The sequence below is a fragment of the Hyperolius riggenbachi genome, chromosome 1 (assembly GCF_040937935.1).
Source record: "Hyperolius riggenbachi isolate aHypRig1 chromosome 1, aHypRig1.pri, whole genome shotgun sequence".
Lineage (NCBI taxonomy): Eukaryota > Metazoa > Chordata > Amphibia > Anura > Hyperoliidae > Hyperolius > Hyperolius riggenbachi.
The window spans coordinates 362,466,557-362,489,211 of NC_090646.1; the positions used below are offsets into that span (position 1 = coordinate 362,466,557).

The window sequence follows — 22,655 nt, forward strand, 5'->3', positions numbered from 1 at the left end:
TGCGGCGAGGAGCGGCGAAATTGTCAGAGGGTAATAGGAAATGTCCCCTAACGCACTGGTATGTTTACTTTTGAGCGATTTTAACAATACAGATTCTCTTTAAACCTTGAGCCCTGAGAAATGCTATGACTGGTAATAAAATTTTTGTGAACGTTCTCGGTGCTGTAGATATCCCGAATGGTAGTGATTGAAACTGGTAATGTTTTTCTTGCGCTCCAAAACGAAGACATTTTTGAAACTTTTGATTTATGGGGACATGGAGATATGCATCGGCTAGATCTATAGAGGTCATCCAGTCGTTCACTTGTATCATGGGAGTTATTGACTGCAGAGACTCCATTTTGAAATGGCTCACTTTTATGTAACGATTCAGAAATTTTAAATCTAGAACTGGCCTCCAGTCTCCTGTTGCTTTTGGTACTAAGAATAGAGGCAAATAGATCCCTTTGAATCTTTGATGCTTCGGCACTTCTATCACTGCTTGTGCTGACTCCAGAGAATGTACATAATCCATTAACACCTGCCGTTTCATCCTGTTTTCTGGTATATTTGTTAGTACAAATCTGCTTGTCGGAGGCCTCCTTTTGAATCTCCACATGTGACCTTGTTTTATTGTCTTCAGGACCCAAGTATCCTCTAAGATCTCCACCCAAGATTTCCAGTAGTAGCGAAGCCTTGCACCTACCGGAGTCTCTCGAGTGGGCGCACCCTCAAAAAGACTTTTTTGCTGAGAGGAAGCTGTTGACTTATTTTTATTATTCCAGATGAAAGAAGATTGAGTACCTCTCCAGTTCTTATTGAACTGCTTTCCTGGCCTGTATGATTTAGCTTGCTGAAATCGATTTGATCTTCTTGGACCCTGCTGTCTATAGCTTTGTTGCTTTTTATCCTGTGGGATAAGACCTGTCTTTCCCCCTGAAACCATGGAGATAGCCTTGTCCATGATAGGACCGAAAAGGTGGACACCATCATACGGAATCTTGCACCAATTATTCCTTGATGCCTGGTCTGCAGACCAGGGTTTTAACCAGAGGGCTCGCTTTGCCATGACATTATGCAACATTGATCTTGCTGACGATCTTATCACGTCTATTGCTGCTTCTCCTACAAAGTCCCCTGAAAGCTTTAACTCCTCTAGTGCTTTAATGATGGTTTGTTTATCTGTGTCTGAGTTTAACATAAGCTCTACATTTTCCACCCATATTTTGATGGCTTTTGCCAATGAGGTCAAGGCTACTGCTGGCTTACAGGCAGCTCCTGACGCTAAAAAGGCCTTCTTCATATTCATGTCAATCTTCCTATCCAATGGGTCTTTGAAAAGTATGGCATCATCCATTGGCAAGGTTACATGTTTGGCCAGTCTCATTATAGAAGCATCTACCATAGGGGCTGTCTCAATCAACTTTGCTTCCTCATCTTTCAATGGATACAGTTTTGAGAACCTGTTGGATAAAGAAGGCTTCTTTTCCTGTCTAGACCATTCTTTTAATATAACATCCTTAATTATTTTCATAAAGGGAAAGGATTTAGGCTGAGTTTGAAGGTGCGGATAATATTTATCCGGTTCCTGATTTGAATCATCTTCCTGCCAATCAATTGCTGTTTTTATTGCTGCCACAAAAGCAGGTACCAATGCAAAATCAAAACCTATAGGAGGCATATCAATTTGAGACATCGACTCATCTGTTTGTACTGGCGCTGCTGGTGTTGTATTAGATTGTGTAGCAGACATTTTCTGAAAAGTGTCCTGAACAGCCTGCTGTATAAAAGACAGTACTTGCTCATTATCCTTATCTTTGTCTCTGGCCAGCTCTGTAAAACAGGATTCGCACACCTTTTTACCAGGTATAGCAGGTTGTGCACAAGACCAGCATAGATTAGGGTCTGTTTTTTTGTGACGAACTAAGTCAGAGGAATGGGATCTAGCTTGCTGTCGTCTCTGCGGAGAATGATTTGCATAGCGATATCTCATAGGAGAGAAATGGTCAGAGTCATATTTATCGTATGAAGGTGGACGTCTGTATGATCGTGTAAAATCATACTGATACTCATTATATCTCCTGGGAGATCTGTCCCTGAACTCGCTATAGCGGCTCCTCCCTGAACGTTGTTCTGGTGTCTGCCTTCTGTAATTAATATTTCTAGTAGAGTTCCTCCTATAGTCATAGTCCATATTAGGAGAACTTCTTCTAGGTAAGCTTGATCGCAGATAAAGCTGATAACTGTCTTGAGAGCGAGGTTCAGGTTTATCAGGTAAGGACTGGATGCCTTTAGCGACCATAAGTCCCTCTTCTCTCTCATCCGGACTGTGAAAACACAAAAGAAACAAGATATGGTGTTTTCACTATAAAAAATCTGAATAAAATATATAAAGAGAGAGAGAGAAAAGCACTCTTTTTTGGATACTGCCCAGCAACTAGGTGTACTAAAGAAACATACAATAGCCCACACCCTGTGCTCACACCAGTGTTATGGATACATTTAGTATCCTGTTTCCTGGATGCCCTAGCAGAAGTTCCTGGTAATGAATCCTCCATATCACCTGAGTAAAACAGTTTTGCCTGATCAGTATCAGGTCCACAGCATTGTTGCTAATCATGTAAGCAAAAAAATGATTTCCTCATACCTGTCTCAGAAGACGAATAGGATACAAGTGTACCTCCTGGCATCTGCAGTAATTCTGGGATCCTGTCACAGGAGCGTGGTACCAGCTGCTAAATGCTGCCACCCATGCTGCTACTGCAATAACACGCTGGACGCTTTCCGGAGCTTTGCTTCCTGGTTTAGTTCATCCTGTTAGCCAATCAGTGCAGGAGGAGGCAAATCACGTGCACCGCGAGACTTCCCGCGATACCTCCGGCGCCATCTTTGATGCTGGCTTCAGGAACTACGCCTGATTGGCCGCATCTCCGAGTCCCGCTCCAATTCTCGCGAGATCTCGGAGGACGAGAGCATGGAGCAGCAGCAGTATCCTGGCCTTATCCTCTCTTTAAGAGGACATAAACACGGCCATTGTAGTGCGGGAAGAGGCTGAGAAACCCGCTCAATCCAGGTACCTCAAAAAGAAAAAGGAGGTAGGCTAAAATCTAGAGCTGGAATAAAGGAAGAAAAAAAAAAAAAAACTCACAGAGAACCTGTCCATTGAGGACAGAAAAAAAGAATGGCGGAGGGGGGGGGTGATTCATCACACTTATAGAGAAGTCTGTCCTATAGGGGTCAGGGGGTGTGGCCAAACCCATAAGTATGCTGCCATGTTTATGCAAGAAAAATACATTGTATTTATTCTTTTCCGGGTTAAAGAGTTCACTTCCTGACTGATGTCAGGAAGTAAAAAAATGGAATCGCCCTGCAAAAGCGCCTACAAAAGTGCTTTGCACAAAATCGTAGCATGCAGTGGAGCGCCAGGAGGGGAAAAAATAGTGCGCAAAATCGCAAAATGCTTACGTTCGATTTTAGAACAGAGCCTAACTATTGGGGAGTGTTGGAGGTAAAGGGTTAATTTTAGATGTTAAAAAATGTCTTTTAATGAAAAATAAGTGTGTGGATGTAATTTTACTTTCTGGCCACAAGATGTCCTGTCGCATAACTTCCCTATGCATAGTATTATTATGCAAAGAGGAAGTAATGCGTGGATGTGTAAGTATCGTTTTTTGTATACGGCTGCACCGTCTAATAGACGGCTGCAATCATTCACACGGGGACTTAGATTAATGAATGGGAACTGTGTTCCCATTCAATGATCCCCGGCTAACAATTGACGGTAGTAACGATCGCGGGAACGCGCAGGGGCGAGCCAGAGGGCTCTGTGTACTCCCTCCTCCCTTCCCCAGTTTGTATATGGAAACCTTATTTTTACAGGCTAAGGGTTTTTTAGCAGTCAGAATAAAAGTAATGTTTTAAACTCTTTTGCAAAGGTATAGATTTGTGTGAATTATATTATTCCTCTAGTACCCAGAATCAAACAATATGTGAAAATTCAGAATCAATTATTTTGTCTTAGCGGAAACAGGTAAGTCTTTCTTAAAAACAGTAATGTAAATTGGCATTTCAGAGATGTGCCTTATTGGTTCACTGGAAATATTCTTTTCATGACAAGTTTGCTTTAAATGCAAATTGCGTGACTATAAGCTTTGCCAAATCTTGAAATGTTTTCTTTCAGCTAAATGTGCTATTTGTACTTTGTGCTCTTGTGTGTAAGTAAATAGACTCATGAAAAGTTAACTGTTGACACAAGAGATTGCGCCCTGCATGGCATTGCATTGAATCAATTCTTATTTCTTTCAACACTATGTTGAGGCAGATAAAGTAAAGCAGCACAGCATGGCAGATGAAACCAATTTAAAGAACAACTTTTCTTCCAACAACACAGAATGATATAATATGATTTGTATTGTTGATAGAGCTCTTTCATTCTTACACAACCAAGATTTTTATAATCTCGCTCCTGAAATGTAGAACATGTATAAAACAAGACAGAAACTGCTACTACTGATTGTCTTATTTTGCCTTCTTCTCAACATGACATCGCATGCAATTCTACTTTCTTGTGAGGTTAAAGTCAGTTTGCACATTATCTGGAAGAACTGCTGTGTTGACTATAAATAGTTTTTGTGGCTCCTAGATAGTTCTGTCCTTATCTGTGAAGTGCATTTAATATTCTCACATTTTTCTTGCGGAAGCTTGTAATCTTCTAATGAGAGCTGAACTTCCAAGGTGCACTTAAAGTATAAGTATATTTACAACATATGTTGCTAAATAAACCCCGACATGCCCTCTAACAACAATCCAATTTAACAACAGTACTTAAAGAGGAACTGTCGTGAAAATCTTAACATTTAAAACACATACAAATAAGAAGTACATTTCTCCCAGAGTAAAATGAGCCATAAATTACTTTTCTCCTATGTTGCTGTCACTTACAGTAGGTAGTAGAAATTTGACATTACCGACATGTTTTTGGTTAGTCCATCTCTTCATGGGGCATTCTCAGCATGGCCTTTATTCTTTATAAAGACATTCCCTGAAAATGATTAATACAAAGATCCTGGCCAGCCTCCATGCTCGCTGCACACTATTTTGGCAGTTGGACGGAGTAACTGCCATTCACTAAGTGCTTTTAAAAATAAAGAAAACCTCAAAACCCCCTATGAGAAGATGGGCTAATCTAAAACTTGTCGGTAATGTCAGATTTCTACTACCTACTGTAAGTGACAGCAACATGGGGGAAAAGTGATTTATGGCTCATTTTACTCTGGGAGAAATGTACTTCTTATTTGTATGTGTTTTAAATTTTCGCGACAGTTCCACTTTAAAGGAATTATGTCACAGAAAAACCTGTAAAAATGTAAAATCCATGTGTACACATACATATAAGAAGTTAATTTGTCCCAGAGTAAAAGGCACTATGAAATAATTTCTCCATATATCTATTAGGGATGATTGTAATCTGCTAATTACAATTACGCAAAATTTCACGTAATTTTTTGCAATTGCGGCCCTATGTAATTACAATTTGGACGATCAATTGATTTCACATAATCCATTTGTAGTTTTGAATAATTACGCAAATGTTAATGCAATTTTGTGACAGTTAATAGCAAATAGTGGAAATAAGTAAAAAAAAAAATTAAAAAGACCTTGTCGTTTTTGAGACAATCGATTTTAAAAATGCAAAGAAAAAATGATATTTACTTAGAAAAATGACAGCTTAAAAAACATTTTTTCCTTTGCATTTTCAAAATCGATTATCTCAAAAACTACTTTCTTGACTTGTACCCACCATTTTCTTTAACATATGTAGTAATTTTGGTGACAAAAGCAAGTATGGGGGATTTGCTATTATCTTCTAAAGTCGGCTCAAAACGATGTGAAAATTACACAAAATTGTGAAATTACAGTTCCCTATTATTTACATATGAAATTAATAAGGATTTCTCCCCAAATTTCACATTTACTATTTTGCATCCTAATTGCAAACTACGATGCAAAATTAAGATTATGCGAAATCCGTGCTAATCACTGGTAGCTATCACTTACAGCAGATATTATTAGACTCTGAAATTCTAACTGTCAGGGTTTGGACTATTTAGTCTCCTCATGGGAGATGTATCCTGTCAGGAAACCATTTTTCTACATGCAGGTGGGATTGTACAGCCTGCTGGGAGAGTTTTATGTATGAAGCTAAGTACTCACCACCTGACGGAGGAAGATGGATCCACCGACGTCCTCCTGACGACAAGCGTTCCACAGTCCATCTTCCAGCAAGCCAGGGATCTTAAAGATCCGATCTGCCGTGATGGTCATTGTCACCGTCCCTTGCTAAATGTCGTTGGTGTGACAGTGCGACTGTACCCACACCACGAAATTGTGGAAACAATCACTCATCGCTCAAAGAAATCAACGGTCATCGGAAAAATTGTTGGCAAGTTTGTGTAGTGGGTACGGGCCTTAAGAATGGAGGTATAATAATATTAAAGACAGAGCTGAAGTCAATTAATTAAATCCTGGTGCCTCTAGTGAAGGCTCATGCTAGCAGCTTCATCTGCAGAGGGGCTAGACCTGTAGGCAAAATGAAGTATTTAAGATACACCATTATGAATCTTTCAAAAACTTAACATGATCACTGATGTTTGAGCAACTACAACAATGAAACAACAACAACAAAACATTAGTAAAGTGCTTTTCTCCCATAGGACCCAAAGCAAATAAACTTGTCTCACATCAGTAGATAGAGATGTCTACTTTGGTAAGGTATTCCAAAGGGTAGGGGCAGCATGACAGAAAGCTCTGGCTCCAACTAACTAAAGGGTTTTAGTTGGACTCTGGGGATTATCAAGTTATTGGATCCTTTTGATCGGAGGTTGTGAGAGGTGTGAAGCAGTTGCAACAAATCCTTCAGGTATCCTGGGCCTAGGTTGCTTAATGATTTGAATGTTAGCATGCAAATTTTGAAAAGGATTCTCCATTTTATGGGTAGCCAGTGTAGTGAGCAAAGTATTGGTGTTATAGCGAGGTTGGCTTGTTAACAGTCTTGCAGCAGCATTCTGTACTAGCTGCAGGCAGTTTAGGTCTTTATTTGGAAGGTCTGCATAGAGGACATTGCAATACTACGGCCGTGATGTGATGAAGGTGTGAACAAGGACTGGAAGATCCTCTGAAGGATTGAGGTGCTGAAGGTATGAGGTTGAATTTGTCAAGTCGGGTTTGAATGACAAAATGACTGGGTGTCATCAGTGTAGCAGTGGTAAGTAAAACTATGATTTTTCCGAGTGGCAGCATGTATATGGTGAACAACAAAGGGGATAGTATCAAGCCCTGGGACACACCATATTTTAGTGGTACAGGGTTGGACTGGAAGGGCCCCAAGGCAAGGTATGACTATCCAGACATATGATGGCATTTTAGGAACAGGCACTATAGTGGCACTTTTAAAGCAGAAAATAATCATCCAGAGAGTTGGAGATTGGTAAAAAAAAATCCTGGAAACACCAGAGTTGGTTGATGCACATCATGTTTCAAAGGATAGAAGAAAAAAAACTGGTGTTTCAATTAGTGTTCGGTTTCTTGAAAGGATTGTGTACCTTTTGCACATATACTGTTAAAGGACATGAAAGTGTGTATAGGTAGGGTATTGTAAGAGATTTAAGAAACTGTAGGGTGAAGGCATTGCAGCAGATATTGTCTGGCTGCTGCAGGATGGGTAAGAATGAAATTAGTGGAGTGTTGGAAGAAGAAGTTTATGGCTGCTGGGAGTGAGTTGGGGATTTTGTGACTGGTTCAAGTGAGGAGGACACGTTTTCATAGCTGGATTAAGATTGAGACTTTGCCTTAAAGGTATACTGTAGGGGGTCGGGGGAAAATGAGTTGAACTTACCCGGGGCTTCTAATGGTCCCCCGCAGACATCCTGTGCCAGCGCAGCCACTCACCGATGCTCCAGCGCCGCCTCTGTTTCACTTATGGAATTTCAGACTTTAACCACTTCACCACTGAGGGGTTTTACCCCTTGAGCACCAGAGCAATTTTCACCTTTCAGCGCTCTTTCCATTCATTCGTCTATAACTTTATCATTACTTATCACAATGAAATGAACTATATCTTGTTTTTTCCACCACCAATTAGGCTTTCTTTAGGTGGGACATTATGCCAAGAATTATTTTATTCTAAATATGTTTTGATGGGAAAATAGGAAATATGTGGAAAGAAATTCATTATTTTTCAGTTTTCGGCCATTATAGTTTTTAAATAATGCATGCTACTGTAATTAAAACCCATGAAATGTATTTGCCCATTTGTCCCGGTTATAAAACCATTTAAATTATGTCCCTATCACAATGTTTGGCGCTAATATTTTATTTGGAAATAAAGGTGCATTTTTTTCAGTTTTGCGTCCATCCCTAATTACAAGCCCATAGTTTATAAAGTAACAGTGTTGTACCCTTCTGACATAAATATTTAAAAAGTTCAGTCCCTAAGGTAACTATTTTTTTTTTATTGTAAATTTTTTTATTTTTTTTTTATTAAAAAAAAAATTGGGTAGTGTGGGAGGCAATGAGTTAATTTTTTGTGTAAAAGTAGTGTATTTGTATGTGAAAAATGCTTTAGGGTGTAGTTTTACTATTTGGCCACAAGATGGCCACAGTAACATTTTATTCATGCGACCTGCAAGCGTCCGGCAGGACGCTTGCTGGAAGTACAAAGAGGCTGGGAATTTTTTTTTTTCACAATGATCGCTGCTTCTCGTAGAAGCAGCGGATCATTGAGGGGGCTTAGATCAATGAACGGGAATGGATTTTCCCATTCATTGATCTCCGGGCGAGCGGGCGGCGGCGTGTATGCGAGCGGGAGTGCGCGCATAAGCGAGCAAAAGCGCGGACAGCGGTGGGAGCGTGGGAAGTACGGATTTCTCCGTCCCTGGTGGTAAAAGGATGGAAAAAGGGACGGAGAACTGCGTACGGGTGGGGGTAAAGTGGTTAAAGTCTGAAAACCACTGGGCCTGCATTGCCGTGTCCTCGCTCCCTCCCATTGATGTCACCAGGAGGGCACTACGCAGGCACACACCATACTGGGCCTGCGCAGTACGCTCCTGGTGACATCAGCGGGAACGAGGACACGGCAACGGAGTCTTAAATTCCAGAAGTGAACTGGAGACGGGGCCGGAGCATCGGTGAGTGGCTGCTCGGGCACAGGATTTCTACGGGGACTATTAAAAGCCCCGGGTAAGTTCAACTCATTTTCCCCCGACCCCCTTACAGTATTCCTTTAAAGGAAACTTTAAGTGCAGAAAATAAGTTGATGTTTACTTACTTGTGGCTTCTCGCAGCCCCCCACATTCTACCAGGTCCCTAACTTTCTGCCCAGTCCACACTGTCTTGTCACTGTCACTGTCAGCCTACGCATTTGTCCTAGCTGTGGCATGACCTCGCCTATGCTAGATTCTCAGCAGGGATGGCCTTGAACAGCCACCTCAGTCAAGTTCCATCTAGCTTGTGTGCCTAGCTTTAGACAATGTAACATTTTTGGGTCCTCTGCAATGCAATGCTGCAGAGCCACGAGAATGTAAAAAAAAATTAAATTCACTTCATTTACAGGCCACTGCCCACATATATGAAAGATGATTTCCCAGGGCTCAAACCACTGACAGTCGTAGCACCAGGGAGTCAACCAGCATACACCCGAATCCCACAGTAGTGTACAATCAGATGCAAAGAATAAATAAAGCTAGGTCTCCACCTTGATTTTACAGTATTAGCCTAATTTATTAGTGGTACCATAGCCACAGAAAGCACAACGTTTCAACACACAGGTCTTTTCAAATATTATATTTGACAAAGGCCTGTGTGCCAAAACGTTATGCTTTCTGTGGCTATGGTACCACTAATAAATAAAGCTAATATTACTGTGCACATGTATGCAGAAACGTTCTTACTGGGCATTGCGATGGGTCAAAACATTTTTTATAGCAGCAGACACAAACCGTAAAACAGGACAGTGACTATGCAAATGTACTACTGTGGAACTCTGCACAAGATAGAAGCAGATTTGATTTTAATATTATTTAGTAGTAATAAAATGAAAGGAATACAATGATTTAATGGGGAGACTATTTAACCATTTACCGCCATCCTAACGTATTAAAACGTCATGCTTACCGCTATTAACAGCAACATGACGTTTTAATACGTCGCGCATTCCCGCCGCTGCTACCGCCGTGTGTCCGCCGCTACCGCCGCCATTACCGTCGGGATCCCGTGCTGGGCGATTGGGGAAGAGGACTGAACAGTCCTCTACCCAATCGCAGTGCCTGGAGTGAATGGACGTGACCGCGAACAGCGGCTACGTCCATTCACATAAACAGGAAATGTAACAGTTTAATAAAGTGTGTAAAAAAAAAAAAAAAAAAAGTGAACACGTCCTATGAGTGTTCACCAGCGCCATCTTGTGGCCAAAAAGTATATTACACCTACAAAATACATACATTTTCAAGTATATACACATCATTAATAAAATTACACTTCCAACCCTCCCCCCCAAAAAAAACACTTGTAAAAAAAAAAAATCAGCTTAAAAAAAAAAATAAATAGTTGCCTTAGGGACTCAGCTTTTTTTATTCTATATTTTATGGGGGAAAATTAATTTTAATTTATTACATAGGGGCTTGTAATTATGGCCAGAACAAACAGAAAAATAACCACTTATATTTCAAAATAATATACTGTCGCCATACATTGTGGTAGGGACATAATCTAAACGGTTTAATTATCGGGACCACTGGGCAAATAAAACGTGTTTGTTTTATCCACAGGAGAATGTTTAATTTTAAAACTATAAAGGCTGAACACTGAGAAATAATGATTTTTTTTCTTTTTTTTTCTGTTTTTCTCATTAAAATGCATTTAGAATAAAAAAATTCTTAGCAAAATGTACTATCCACAGAAAGCCTAATTGGTGGCGAAAAAAAGGAGGTATAGATCATTTTCTTGTGATAAGTAGTAATAAAGTTATTAGGGAATAAAAGGGAGGAGCGCTGACAACTGAAAATTGCTCTGGTCCGTTAGGATAAAAACCCTTGGGGGTGAACTGGTTAAAGTTAACATGAAATTATATGACAATAAATCATTTTAGTAAATATACATTTAAGATGCAAAATAATGAAGAAATCCATTATTTAGGTCACTGTTAGAACTAAAACCCTTGCTCAGTGCAATTAATTCTGGATATGGTTAGGGAGGAGGGGCAGAGGGGTAAGAAATTAGGTTTAGGCATATCCTAGTTACAAAGAGTATGGTTAGGATGCATAAGGAGATATATTGGGGAGCACTCGGATCTTGCACAACCCCAAAATTCAGATATCAGTGGTACTGTTGCCTGATGTAATTCTAATAAAATGTTTCTTTTTTTACCTTGAAACACTTCAGCCTTCAGTCGTTTTCACTTTGTGCATCCGAGCAATGTTCACCTCCCATTCATTAGCCTATAACTTTATCACTACTTATCAGAATGAACTGATCTATATCTTGTTTTTTCCGCCACCAATTAGGCTTTCTTTGGGTGGTACATTTTGCTAAGAGACACTTTACTGTAAATGCATTTTAACAGGAAGAATAAGAGAAAAACGGAAAAAATTCATTATTTCTCAGTTTTCAGCCATTATAGTTTTAAAATAATACATGCCTCCATAATTAAAACTCACGTATTGTATTTGCCCATATGTCCCGGTTATTACACCGTTAAAATGATGTCCCTATAACAATGTATGGCGACAATATTTTATTTGGAAATAAAGGTGCATTTTTTCTGTTTTGCATCGATCACTATTTACAAGTTTAAAATAAAAAAAGTATAGAAATATTTCATCTTTACATTGATATTTAAAAAGTTTAGACCCTTAGGTAAATATTTACATGTTTTTTTTTATTATTGTAATGTTTTTTTTTTATATTAAACATTTTATTTGGGTATTTTTTTGGGAGGGTGGGATGTAAACAGAACTTTTATAATGTAAATGTGTGTTAAGGTTTTTTTTTTTTTACTTTTAGTTGTAGTTTTACTTTTTGGCCACAAGATGGCGGCCATGAGTTTGTTTACATGACGTCACTCTAAGCGTAACATACGCTTAGAGGGACGTATGGGGGACGCAACAGCCAGAAAAAGCGGAGTTTCTGAGAGAAGCTGTCGCTTTTTCTGCGGGGGAGAGGAATCAGTGATCAGGCACCATAGCCCGATTCACTGATTCGTGGGCTAACGATCCGCGGCCGGGAGCGCGCGGAAGCGCACATGGCCTCCTGGGCGTAGCTAGTACCTCCAGGAGGCCAAAGTAGTGAAAGAGAAACCGTAACCAAGAATTGAACCTCATCCCAATCAGTAGCTGATTCCCTTTTTCCCATGAGAAATCTTTTCCTTCTCTCAAACGGATCATCAGGGGACTTTGTATGGCTGATATTGTGGTGAAACCCCTACCACAGTGTGATGTCAGGACCATGGTTCTGACATCACACTGTGGGAGCCTTGCTGCATTGTGGGAAATAACAGCTGTTAACAGCTGTTTCCAACTGCCAAAAAAGCAAGCAGCATCTCCTTCCACTGACATCACCTGCCAGCAGTAAAAAAAAGTCACCATGTGATAAATCTCAGAATGTAAATCAGGGAGAGGAAAGATTTTACAATGGGCAAACACTGACTAAATTATTTATACATAATTATTGTAAAAATGAAGCACTTTTTTATTACATTATTTTCACTGGAGTTTCTCTTTAAAGTGATCTTAAACAAAAAAAAAAAAATAGCAACCATAATATATTTAGTCACTAGGAAAAAGAATACAATAAAGTTGTGCTGAAAAGTTTGCTACATATAGCACAGCAAATCTCAAGTAGAAGCTCACTGCCTGTTATTATCAAATCACTGTGATACTCGAATACTACAATTTTTGTTATTTAAAATGATTGACGTGTGCTGCGGTCTCTTATTATAGGAGGTAAGTCCTCCACCTCTCCTCAGTTTTAAACTGTTTTATTATTATTTTATAGACATCTGACTCCTGTTTAATAGTTACCAATTAATTACCAGTTATTGGTGAAAGTATGAGTTTTTATTCCCTCATGCCTCACTCATTTTTTATGAGTTCAACTGATCCCAGCGTGCCTTGGAGACCTGAGTGGGGATAGGCTCATGATCTCCATATTCTCAATGGTTGGTTGCCTTTCAGGTGACCACCATCTGCGAGTATCCATGTTTTTAGACATATTTTGACATTTGCAGCCTAATTACAACTCTGAAGGTGGCTTTTGGTTTTTGGTTGTCATATTCTTTAAGATTTTTGTAGGGATATCACTGAAGATGATTTTCAGAATGGAAAAAAATTTTGTGGACTCACACTCACAAGGTTTGCATTCCACAGGAGAAGTGACTGACACAATTTTCATAGTTACGCCAAATTCAGATCAGTTTTCACTTCTGTTTCCTAAAGGTGGCAGACTGAAGATGGATGTCCTGCAGAACTCTATGCTGCCACACAGCAGCATGCTTTCTGCTTTTACTGTAGATGGCAGAGAAAAGAGGGGAGATATACTCTCAGGGCAGACAGAGTAGACTGTGCCAGAGAAGAGAGATACAGTAATGGATTGATTAGGGAGAAACTTGCTGGATGAAAAGAAATGGCCAGACAGTAGAATGACTGATGCAGGCAACATTGCCATAAAGCTATATATGTCTAGTGCAGAGTGAATAGAACTCAGAAGCTGGCAGCATAAATAATCCCAGCTGATTAAACAGCCCGCATAACACACATTTTACTGGGTCTCACAGGGAAGTTGAGGAAACAGCGGAATGACCCCCTGGATTTCGACCTTGTAGCTGGGCCCCAGTTGCCTTTGTCGCACAGTGGATGATCTCCTTGACTTCCCACTGAAGGCATATCCTTTGCTGTGAAAGTTTATACCAGTTTTAAACAGAAGATGAAAGATTATCCTCTAAGAGAAAACTTATGAGATAAAGTGAATTGAATAAGGGCCAACGTTTCTTAAGTTCTAATGTGAACTGGGGTTTTGTTGTGGTTGTACTTGACTCTGATGGGGTTCTGACAAGTATTGAGTCTTAACCAGAAAAAAATGAGCCAGGAAGCTGTAAATCACAGGGTGTACTGGCCTATTTGTCTATATTGAAATATGCAAAAATCAATGAATTATGATTTTAACTTATCTTTGTTTTTTTCTGTCTAAATTGAACATGGCAGCTAAGAAGTTCAATGTGGAAGAGCAAAGGACTATAATCAAGTTCCTGTTTCTCCAAGAGAAAGGTGCAAAGCAGATCTATGATGAAATGTCACAAACTTTGGATGACTCTAGCTCTTCATAAATAACAGTTAAACATTTGTTTGACAGTTTTTAAACTGGCCATTTAGGTGTTGAAAATGAAAAACCCTATGAAAGACCTGTCTCTGCAAATGTGAAAGCTGTCCATGACATGATCATGGAGGACCACCAAATATCTGCTAAAAGTATTGCTACATATCTGGGAATATCACAGAGATTTGGTGCCATTACCATTACTTGTAAAAGGAAAAGCTTTCTGCAAAGGGGATCCCAAAACTTTTGACAGCCGAACAAAAGATGAGACATATGGAGACATTGGTGGCTGTTTTGGAACATTTTATAAGAAATGAGTCAGATTTTCTGGACAAAGTGGTAGCTGTTGAGGAAACATGGCTCTAGTGTTACGAACCTGAGACAAAGGAACAATCTAAGGAATGAAGGCAAAGGGGTTTCACCAGGCCAAAGAAGTTGCATGCGCAAAGGTCTGTGCAGAACAAATGGCAACCATTTTTTGGAATACAAAGGGAGTTCTGTACATGGGTAGCCTCCAAAAAAAAGGTTCATGTTGCACGGCAATGCTTTGTCACAAACAGCATGTGACAATATTGCAAAAATGGCCTCTTTAGGCTTTAAAGTGATGTTCCATCCACCCTATTTTTCTGACCTGGCTCCTTCTGACTATCATCTGTTCCATGATTTCAAAAACATCTTAGGGCTTGTTCACACTAGAGGCGGTTTTTGAATGTTTTAAGCTCAGAAGCGCTTACACTATGCTTTCCAATGAGATAGTTCTCATTGGGGCGTTACATTTGCTTGCCACTGACAAAAGCACTGCATGTACCATTTTCAGGGCTATTTGCCCTGAATGGATGGTGTAGGGAAATCGAAAAGCGCTTGAAAAAGCTATTTGTATAGCGATAATAATACATTGTATTTATTCCCAGGGGCAAAGTAATCAGTTCCTGACTGACGTCAGGAAGTGATTTAAATAATTGCTCTGCTAAAGCACTTACAAAAGCGCTTATAACACGCAGAGCAGAGAGATTTGAAAAAAAAATGGCTCAGCGCGGGCGAGAGAGCGAGCGAAACACAATGTGAACAAGGCCTAAAGGGACAATTTGGGTGTGTTTTGGCAACTAATACTGCAAATGAGTGGTTATGCCAGAAGTTGCAAGAATTCTATTTGCAAGGACATAAAAAGCTTCAGGACAGATATCACAAGTGTATTGACATCCTGGGGGAATATGTAGAATAGTGTGGATGTTACAGTTTCCTAGCTTGATTTTTTTCGGTGTAAGGCTCAGTACTAGTCAGCACCCCCTCATATTGGTATTGGTGTGTATGCAGATATTTTCACAGAAAGCAATACGGGATGCCACAGTGTCTGTGATCAAGTTGCTTCTTTACATAGTCCCCAGTCTGTTGTAGCAGAACATCTCTGCAGCCTTTCTACTCTTTCACTTGTGCAGAGTTCAGCTGTGGATTCTGCAGGTTTGCACATATGCCAGAAAGATTGCCACTACTTTGTAGTATTAAAAGCTCTTTTTTTAACAAGTATTTTGTTAAAAATAGTATAATAGCAAAAACCTAGCTGGTTACATAAAGTAAGTCACTATCTAGTATCTAGATACTATCTATATACTATCGCGTATCTAGGGAAAATATTGCCTGTGTCAAGCACTGAAAGGGGGGGGGGGGGTAGCTGCTAGTGAGCCGCCTGAGCACTAGAACTGACCCAATCAGGCTTGGCTATTTCCGCCAGAGCCTAAATGGCAAACGGTCTCAGGGTCCCAGCGGTGGAAGGGGGTCTGTGAAAGATGATGAGAGAAGCCTCTTTATAATCCCAAGGCTTCCTCCACCTGAGGTGAGTACCCCATTGGGGCAATTTTTATCCTTACAGGTTTACTTTAATTCTATAATAATATTGATCTGAGGGGTGAGAATTCCACATAGCTAATCAGCCTAGACTAAGCATCATTGGGCTACACACCAAGATATATTTATCTATTGTATTTATAAAGTGCCAACATATTACGCAGCGCTGATAGAGCTAGCAACTAGTGTTCAGTTTGATCTTTTGATAATAAAGAGAACACAGAGATTCACCCATTATTATTATTATTATTTAGTATTTATATAGTGCCGGCATCTTCCGCATTGCTGTACAGACTATATATATTGTCTTGTCACTTAACTGTCCCTCAGAGGGGCTCACAGTCTGATCCCTGCGATAGTCATATGTCTATGAGGAGATGGACTTGTCCAAAACCTGTCAAATCTGTCAAATTTTTACTACCTATCGTAAGCAACAGGAACATAGGAAAAAAAGTAATTTATATTGCATTTTAATCTGGGAGAAATGTACTCCTTATACACAAGTATTTTAAACTATACAAATTTTCACAATAGTGGTCCTTTCAATAATTATCCATCAATTATATCAAATTAATTCAATTTTCTAAACTTCTGATTATTTTTTTGGGGAGATAAACAACTTATTAAAGAAGATCATTCTATCTTGGTAAGAGAACATTTTTTATTTGGATCAACCGCATTATCAAATCAATCAACCTGTTGTGTTATTGGATTTGACCAAATATGACCACCTTTAGAAACAAGAGTATTGAGAAGTAGAAAGAGTTGAATTCATGGTTAAAAAAGTCAAAATCTGCATTAGATTTACATGTTGCATCATCAGCCTTTGACCCTGAAAATACTGATCATTGAAGACGACTGCACTGAAAGGTATAAAGCATTGGCAAAGAAAAATATTTGCACTTAAGGGATATGTTGACTTCAAGATTTACTGTATACCGTACCGTCATACAATCTTGCAATGCACATAAAGGAGCAAACAGCTCTGATGCGTTTCACATCACAAAACAATTCCTACTCATAGGATTTTATGAGTAAATATCTTTTTTTATGTGACACCCAGAAGCGACTTGCTTTCATTGAGCTCTTGACAAAGGAGGGGAGCAGGCTGTCACCCCCACAGAAGGCTACACAATTTTTATGGAAATGACAACACTGACAAGACCAATGTGCACAGATGGATGAAGACATTAAAAAAGGATAGATCAACACTGAAGACTGACCCCAGAGTGCATGGTTGACAGCATTCACACCACCCATGCGTGACCTGACTTGTGCACAGGCGCAGAATGTGATTGAGGAGGTACGCGAATTGCATTACAATAACATAGCGGTGCTGACCAGGATCACTGTGAAGGACCTGATAGACTACAGGGGGTTGGAAGATGCCCCAGTAGTGTTGTCACTAACCCGCATATTTTTGGTTCGCGAACCACAAACGCGAACTTGCGAAAAAGTTTGCGAACCAACGTGAACCGCAATAGACTTCAATGGGCAGGCGAACTTTCAAAACGACAAACACTAATTCTGGCCACAAAAGTGATGGAAAAGATGTTTCAAGAGGTCTAACACCTGGAGGGGGGCATGGAGGAGTGGAATACATGCCAAAAGTCCTCGGGAAAATTATGGATTTGATGCACAGCAGGGTTGTAATCCCTAAAAGGCTGAATCACATTGCATTCCTAAATTGGTGGCCTAAAGTGCTTGAAAACATCTTGCGTGTGTAGACATGGATCAGGGAGTGTAATTAGTGTACTGCTTCACACTAACAGACCAAACTCACTGTGTAACGCACCACAAACAGATGGCCGTGCTGGTGCGTATGTCAGCGAGAGTGCAGGTGATGGCAGCTTTCCAGCCCATATGTCGGGCTGAGGTAGCTCAATGACAGAACAACAGTGACTGTCCAACTGATCGAATTTAGTATGTCCACAATGAAGCAACGACCTTATTATCTTGTGTGTGCCCCCCAACACACTCATATAACCGGTCATTGCTTTATTGTGATACGCAAGCCCCTTCACCGTGGCAAGGTAACGATCACGAAGGGGAATCGACACATGTACATGCCTTTTGTTTTGTTGTTGCAGCCGCACTGCAGGCAGAAAAATTAGGCAGGCATGTACATATTCACCAGAACCTGTTGGTGGCGGTGAAGAAGGCAGTCAAGTGGCCTGCAGGCAGAGATGCTGTGTGGGGACCGACTTAGTCTTGGGGAAGGCAGTCACACGGCGTGCAGGCAGAGATGCTGTGTGTGGGGACTGACTTAGTCTTCGGGCAGGCCTGACTGTGCTTTGCAGACCAGGTATCCGTGGTCAGATGGACCCTTGACCCAACGCTGTGTGCCAGAGATGACACCACTTGCCTTTCAACATCACGGTACAGTTTGGGTATCGCCTTTGTTTCAATTGCGGCCTGGTATCTTCCACTGCGGTGTGTGGCTTTGTTTTTGTGTGCTGCTTTTCCTCAAGTGGTCATCCCATTGCAGTTTGTGCTTTTTCATCATGTGCCTTCGTAAGGTGATTGTCCCTACGCGGGTCTTGGTCTTTCCACGGCTCAATTTTTGGTACAGATGGCATTGCTCTCATCTGAGGCAGACACACCAAAAAATGGCACTTTGGTGATGGCTGCCGACTGAGTGTTAAGTGGGTTGCCAGAATCAGAGCAGGTGGAGGAAGATATGTCACACTTCCGTGCGGAAGCTGAAGAAGATGAGGTGTTCTGTGTTAAATAGTCAACTACGTCCTGACAATATTGGGGGTTGATGGCACGTGCCTTCTTCAGAACACTGTACTGTGGCTAAGGGCCGCAAGAAATCATGACCGCACAACCTCAAACAGACCTGCCAGGTGGCCTGCCTTTGGCTCTGCCTCTGCCTGTTGTTTTGTCCATATTTGGGGGGGATGAAGTGAAAGGTATGCACTGACTTGACTAATACAATGCTAAGTCACATAGGTGCAGTGAAAATGGATGCACTGACTGCTGGTATATAAAACAGCGTGCGTTCACACAGATGCAGTGAAAGGTATGCAGTGACTGCTATATAAAACAGCGTGCGGTCACACAGGTGCAGTGAAAATGGATGCACTGACTGCTGGTATATAAAACAGCGTGCAGTCACACAGATGCAGTGAAATGTATGCAGTGACTGCTATATAAAACAGCGTGTGGTCACACAGGTGCAGTGAAAAGTATGCAGTGACTGGTATTACAATACAATTTGCAGCAGTCACACTAGGCACTGAATGTGCTGGGCCTGGCACAGTATAGCAATTAGCAAGAACCAGCTGCGACAGACAAGGCTGTATATGCAGTGTCAGTGGGCCACACAGAAAAAAAAACACATCACAAGAACATTAGCTCTCAAAAGAGCTGTTTTATTGGTGCTTTTCAGCAACAAATATCAGCAAGGAGCAAGCTAACAAGAACCTAACTAAGCTTTCCCAATATCTGCAGCAACCTCTCTCCCTTCTCTCACTAATACAGCAGCACACAGAGTGAGAACATGGCCAACGCTGCTGCCTTATATAAGGGGGGGGGGCTCCAGGAGGGAGTGCAGCCTGATTGGCTGCCATGTGTCTGCTGACTGTGATGTAGAGGGTCAAAGTTTAGCCCAATGATGTAGTATAGGGGGCGGGTCGAACTGCCATAAAGTTCGCGTTCGGCCGCGAACGCGAATCTGCGATGTTCGCGTGAATACGTTTGCGTGCGAACTGCTCTGGACAACACTATGCCCCAGGTGGAAAAAATAAACTTTTTATTCTTACTTAAAGAGACTCTGTAACAAAATGTTGAGCCTTATTTTTTCTATTCTATAAGTTCCTATACCTGTTCTGATGTGGTCTGTCTTACTGCAACCTTTTCTAGTTGCACTGTCTCTGTATTAAATCTTATCTTCTTTCCTCTGTCGGGTCTGTCGGCAAGAGGCTGGAATGTGTGGAATGTGCAGCACAGCTTGTCATTGGCAGAAGCTTACACACCCCCTCCAAGCTCTGCATGAATCCACACAGTAAGCTGTTCTCAGCTTATGATACTCTGGTTAGAAGCCAGTCATTTGTTTGTAAACACTGCCTAAAACTGTTAATTACAAGCCAGGATTGCAGCAGGGAGTGACAGAAACAGCACAGAGGGGCACAGGGGAACATAAGGAATAGAATGGTATGCTTTTTATTGTAAGAATATTAGAGTACAGATTCTCTTTAAAGTAAACCCGAGGTGAAAATAAACTGATGAGATAAACAATTGTATTTATCCTCCTACTCCTAAAAATGACTTTTTTAGATACCCCATAACTTTATTTTATACTTAAACATTTACAAACTAGTTGACCTAAGCCCATTTAAAAACGGGCTTTAGGTCTCTTCACGCCACCACCGCTGCCAGTCAGTGCGCGCGCACCCGCCCGCCGCGCGCGCGCGCAATAGCGCACGCCGGCCGTGTGCGCACACGTCTGCCGCCCGTCGCGCACGCACCCGCCGCTCGGCACGCCCTACGTCCTGTCCCAACAGCTGTCAGTGCTTGACATGCGCAGTAGCGCAAAGCAATGACACAAAGTCAGACGCAGGGACACTTGTATTTTATTATTTAGGATTAGATTGAATGTTTTGTAGTCTCTGCTAAATGGCAGCCTTTTAATTGTCCCTAAATGAAAATGAACTGTTGACCTTTTTCTATCCCCCCCCACGCTTTTAGAAGTTGTATTCTGCATGGAAAACGTTTATGGCTGTAATTTGCTTATCAGTGAGGTTTTATATATTCCCAACAAAGTCCAGACAAGACAGAAGCTGTCACTTTTTATGCCTAAAAAGTAACTCTTTCAGGCAGCAAAATAAAACAAATAAAACAGCCCGGTTATTAATATATGTTGCACTGTACATACCCATTTTTATCTCACCATTTCACACGTTGCCTTGGGTACACTTTAAGGTTTTCTTTAAATGCTCTCCTGACATAGTGCCTTGAGAAAAGGGCATTTATCAATACTGAAAATACAGTACGTGCTATTGCTAGCCTTTTGTTTTATCATTTTAACATCTACCACTACTCCAATTTATCTGTTCTTCCTTAGCAGATATTTAAATGTCTGTATACTTCCTGTTCTGTTTTCTTCTGCTGCTCTTATGATTAGCACACCTTCTCATAGTGTAATGTTGTATGCAGTTCTGAAACTGTATAATAATGGCATAATTTAATCTGTACTAAACCTAAAACATACATACCGTACCTACTAAAGAATGCTGGTCTTTGTTACCATCAAAAAAGTATGCTTGCAGATGCAGAACATCTGACTTTCAGACACCATCCAGTAATAGAAGATTGTATTTGGAAGAAAGCATTGTAAATGCCATACCGTACAAAGAACAGACAGACAATTAAACTTACCAAAATAAACAGGTTTGCCACATATTGGACAATAAGATGTCATCTTTCCCGAGTGCTGGGCTTAATGCACAGAGGAAGTGTCACTTGAAGTGACAGTCGCTGTTTTCATGCACGGTGCCCTTAGCAGGATGTTGTGGTATGTAAATGAGAAGCGTTGACATAGTTTTAGGCAATCTCTCTTCAATCAGCCACATAAAGACAGCTTTTAAAATGAATGTCCCTCCTGTGTAAAATATGGTTATCATTTAATGTTCTGCAGATTCCTCATTTAGATTATTTTGTGTATGGAATGCTATAAAATGGAACAGATGTATTATCAGTAAATATTCTTCACTGTCGTTTGTGACTTGAAGTATATGATTATAGAATAAATCATGCCTATGATTTACAAATGTATTTATTAAGTGGTTAATTGTTTAAAGGAACCCTGAGCAAGATGCCAAAATGGGCAAATTAACTTACCAGGGGCTTCCTCCAGCCCCTCATAATTGGTGAGGTCCCTTGGCGTAATCCGGTCTCCCTCCATTCTGCCCCCAGCCAAAGTCATGCACAACTGCGCAAGCGCGGCCCCTCCGCGTGCCCGTCTCATTTATGCGCCTGTTGCCGTAAGCGCTCTCTGCACCCGCAGTCCTATAAAGAATGAACGGTGCGTGTAGAACCAGCTGACACTAACCTCTCTTTGTTAACTCTTTCAGGCTAGCGATTTTCCTTTACCTGCCATTCTTACAAACTTTAAAGCATTATGCAAAGTGCATTAAACTTACAGACATTTAGAATTTCAGGTATAGGGCATGGATATAGGGAGGAAAGAGGTAATGAGATAGGGAGGGATATATGTATACCAGACTAGTTAGAATGCAATGTGCCAACTCATTTATATTGTGAGTAGAGATGGCCTGAACGTTTCGTCCGGCGGATAGTTCGTACGGATTTCAGCTGTCCACGTTCGTGGCAGGTAGCGGACATGCGTTCGACCCGCCCCCTATACCTCATCATTGGGCTAAACTTTGATCCTCTACATCACAGTCAGCAGACACATGGCAGCCAATCAGGCTGCACTCCCTCCTCGACCCCCCTTTAAAAACGCA

At 40.8% G+C, this 22,655-nt stretch overlaps 1 protein-coding gene across 2 annotated transcripts in view; it reads right to left on the reverse strand.

Moving 5' to 3' along the window:
- LOC137551045 (cysteine-rich protein 1-like) overlaps positions 1–21,652 on the reverse strand; it is a 47,926-nt gene extending 26,274 nt beyond the window's left edge. For both annotated transcript variants that reach the window (XM_068271315.1, XM_068271314.1), the window contains exon 1: positions 21,568–21,652. In XM_068271315.1, the coding sequence (XP_068127416.1) occupies positions 21,568–21,610 (43 nt within the window). In that variant the 5' untranslated portion in view covers positions 21,611–21,652. The remainder of the gene's footprint in view (positions 1–21,567) is intronic.
- Positions 21,653–22,655: the final 1,003 nt, after the last annotated feature.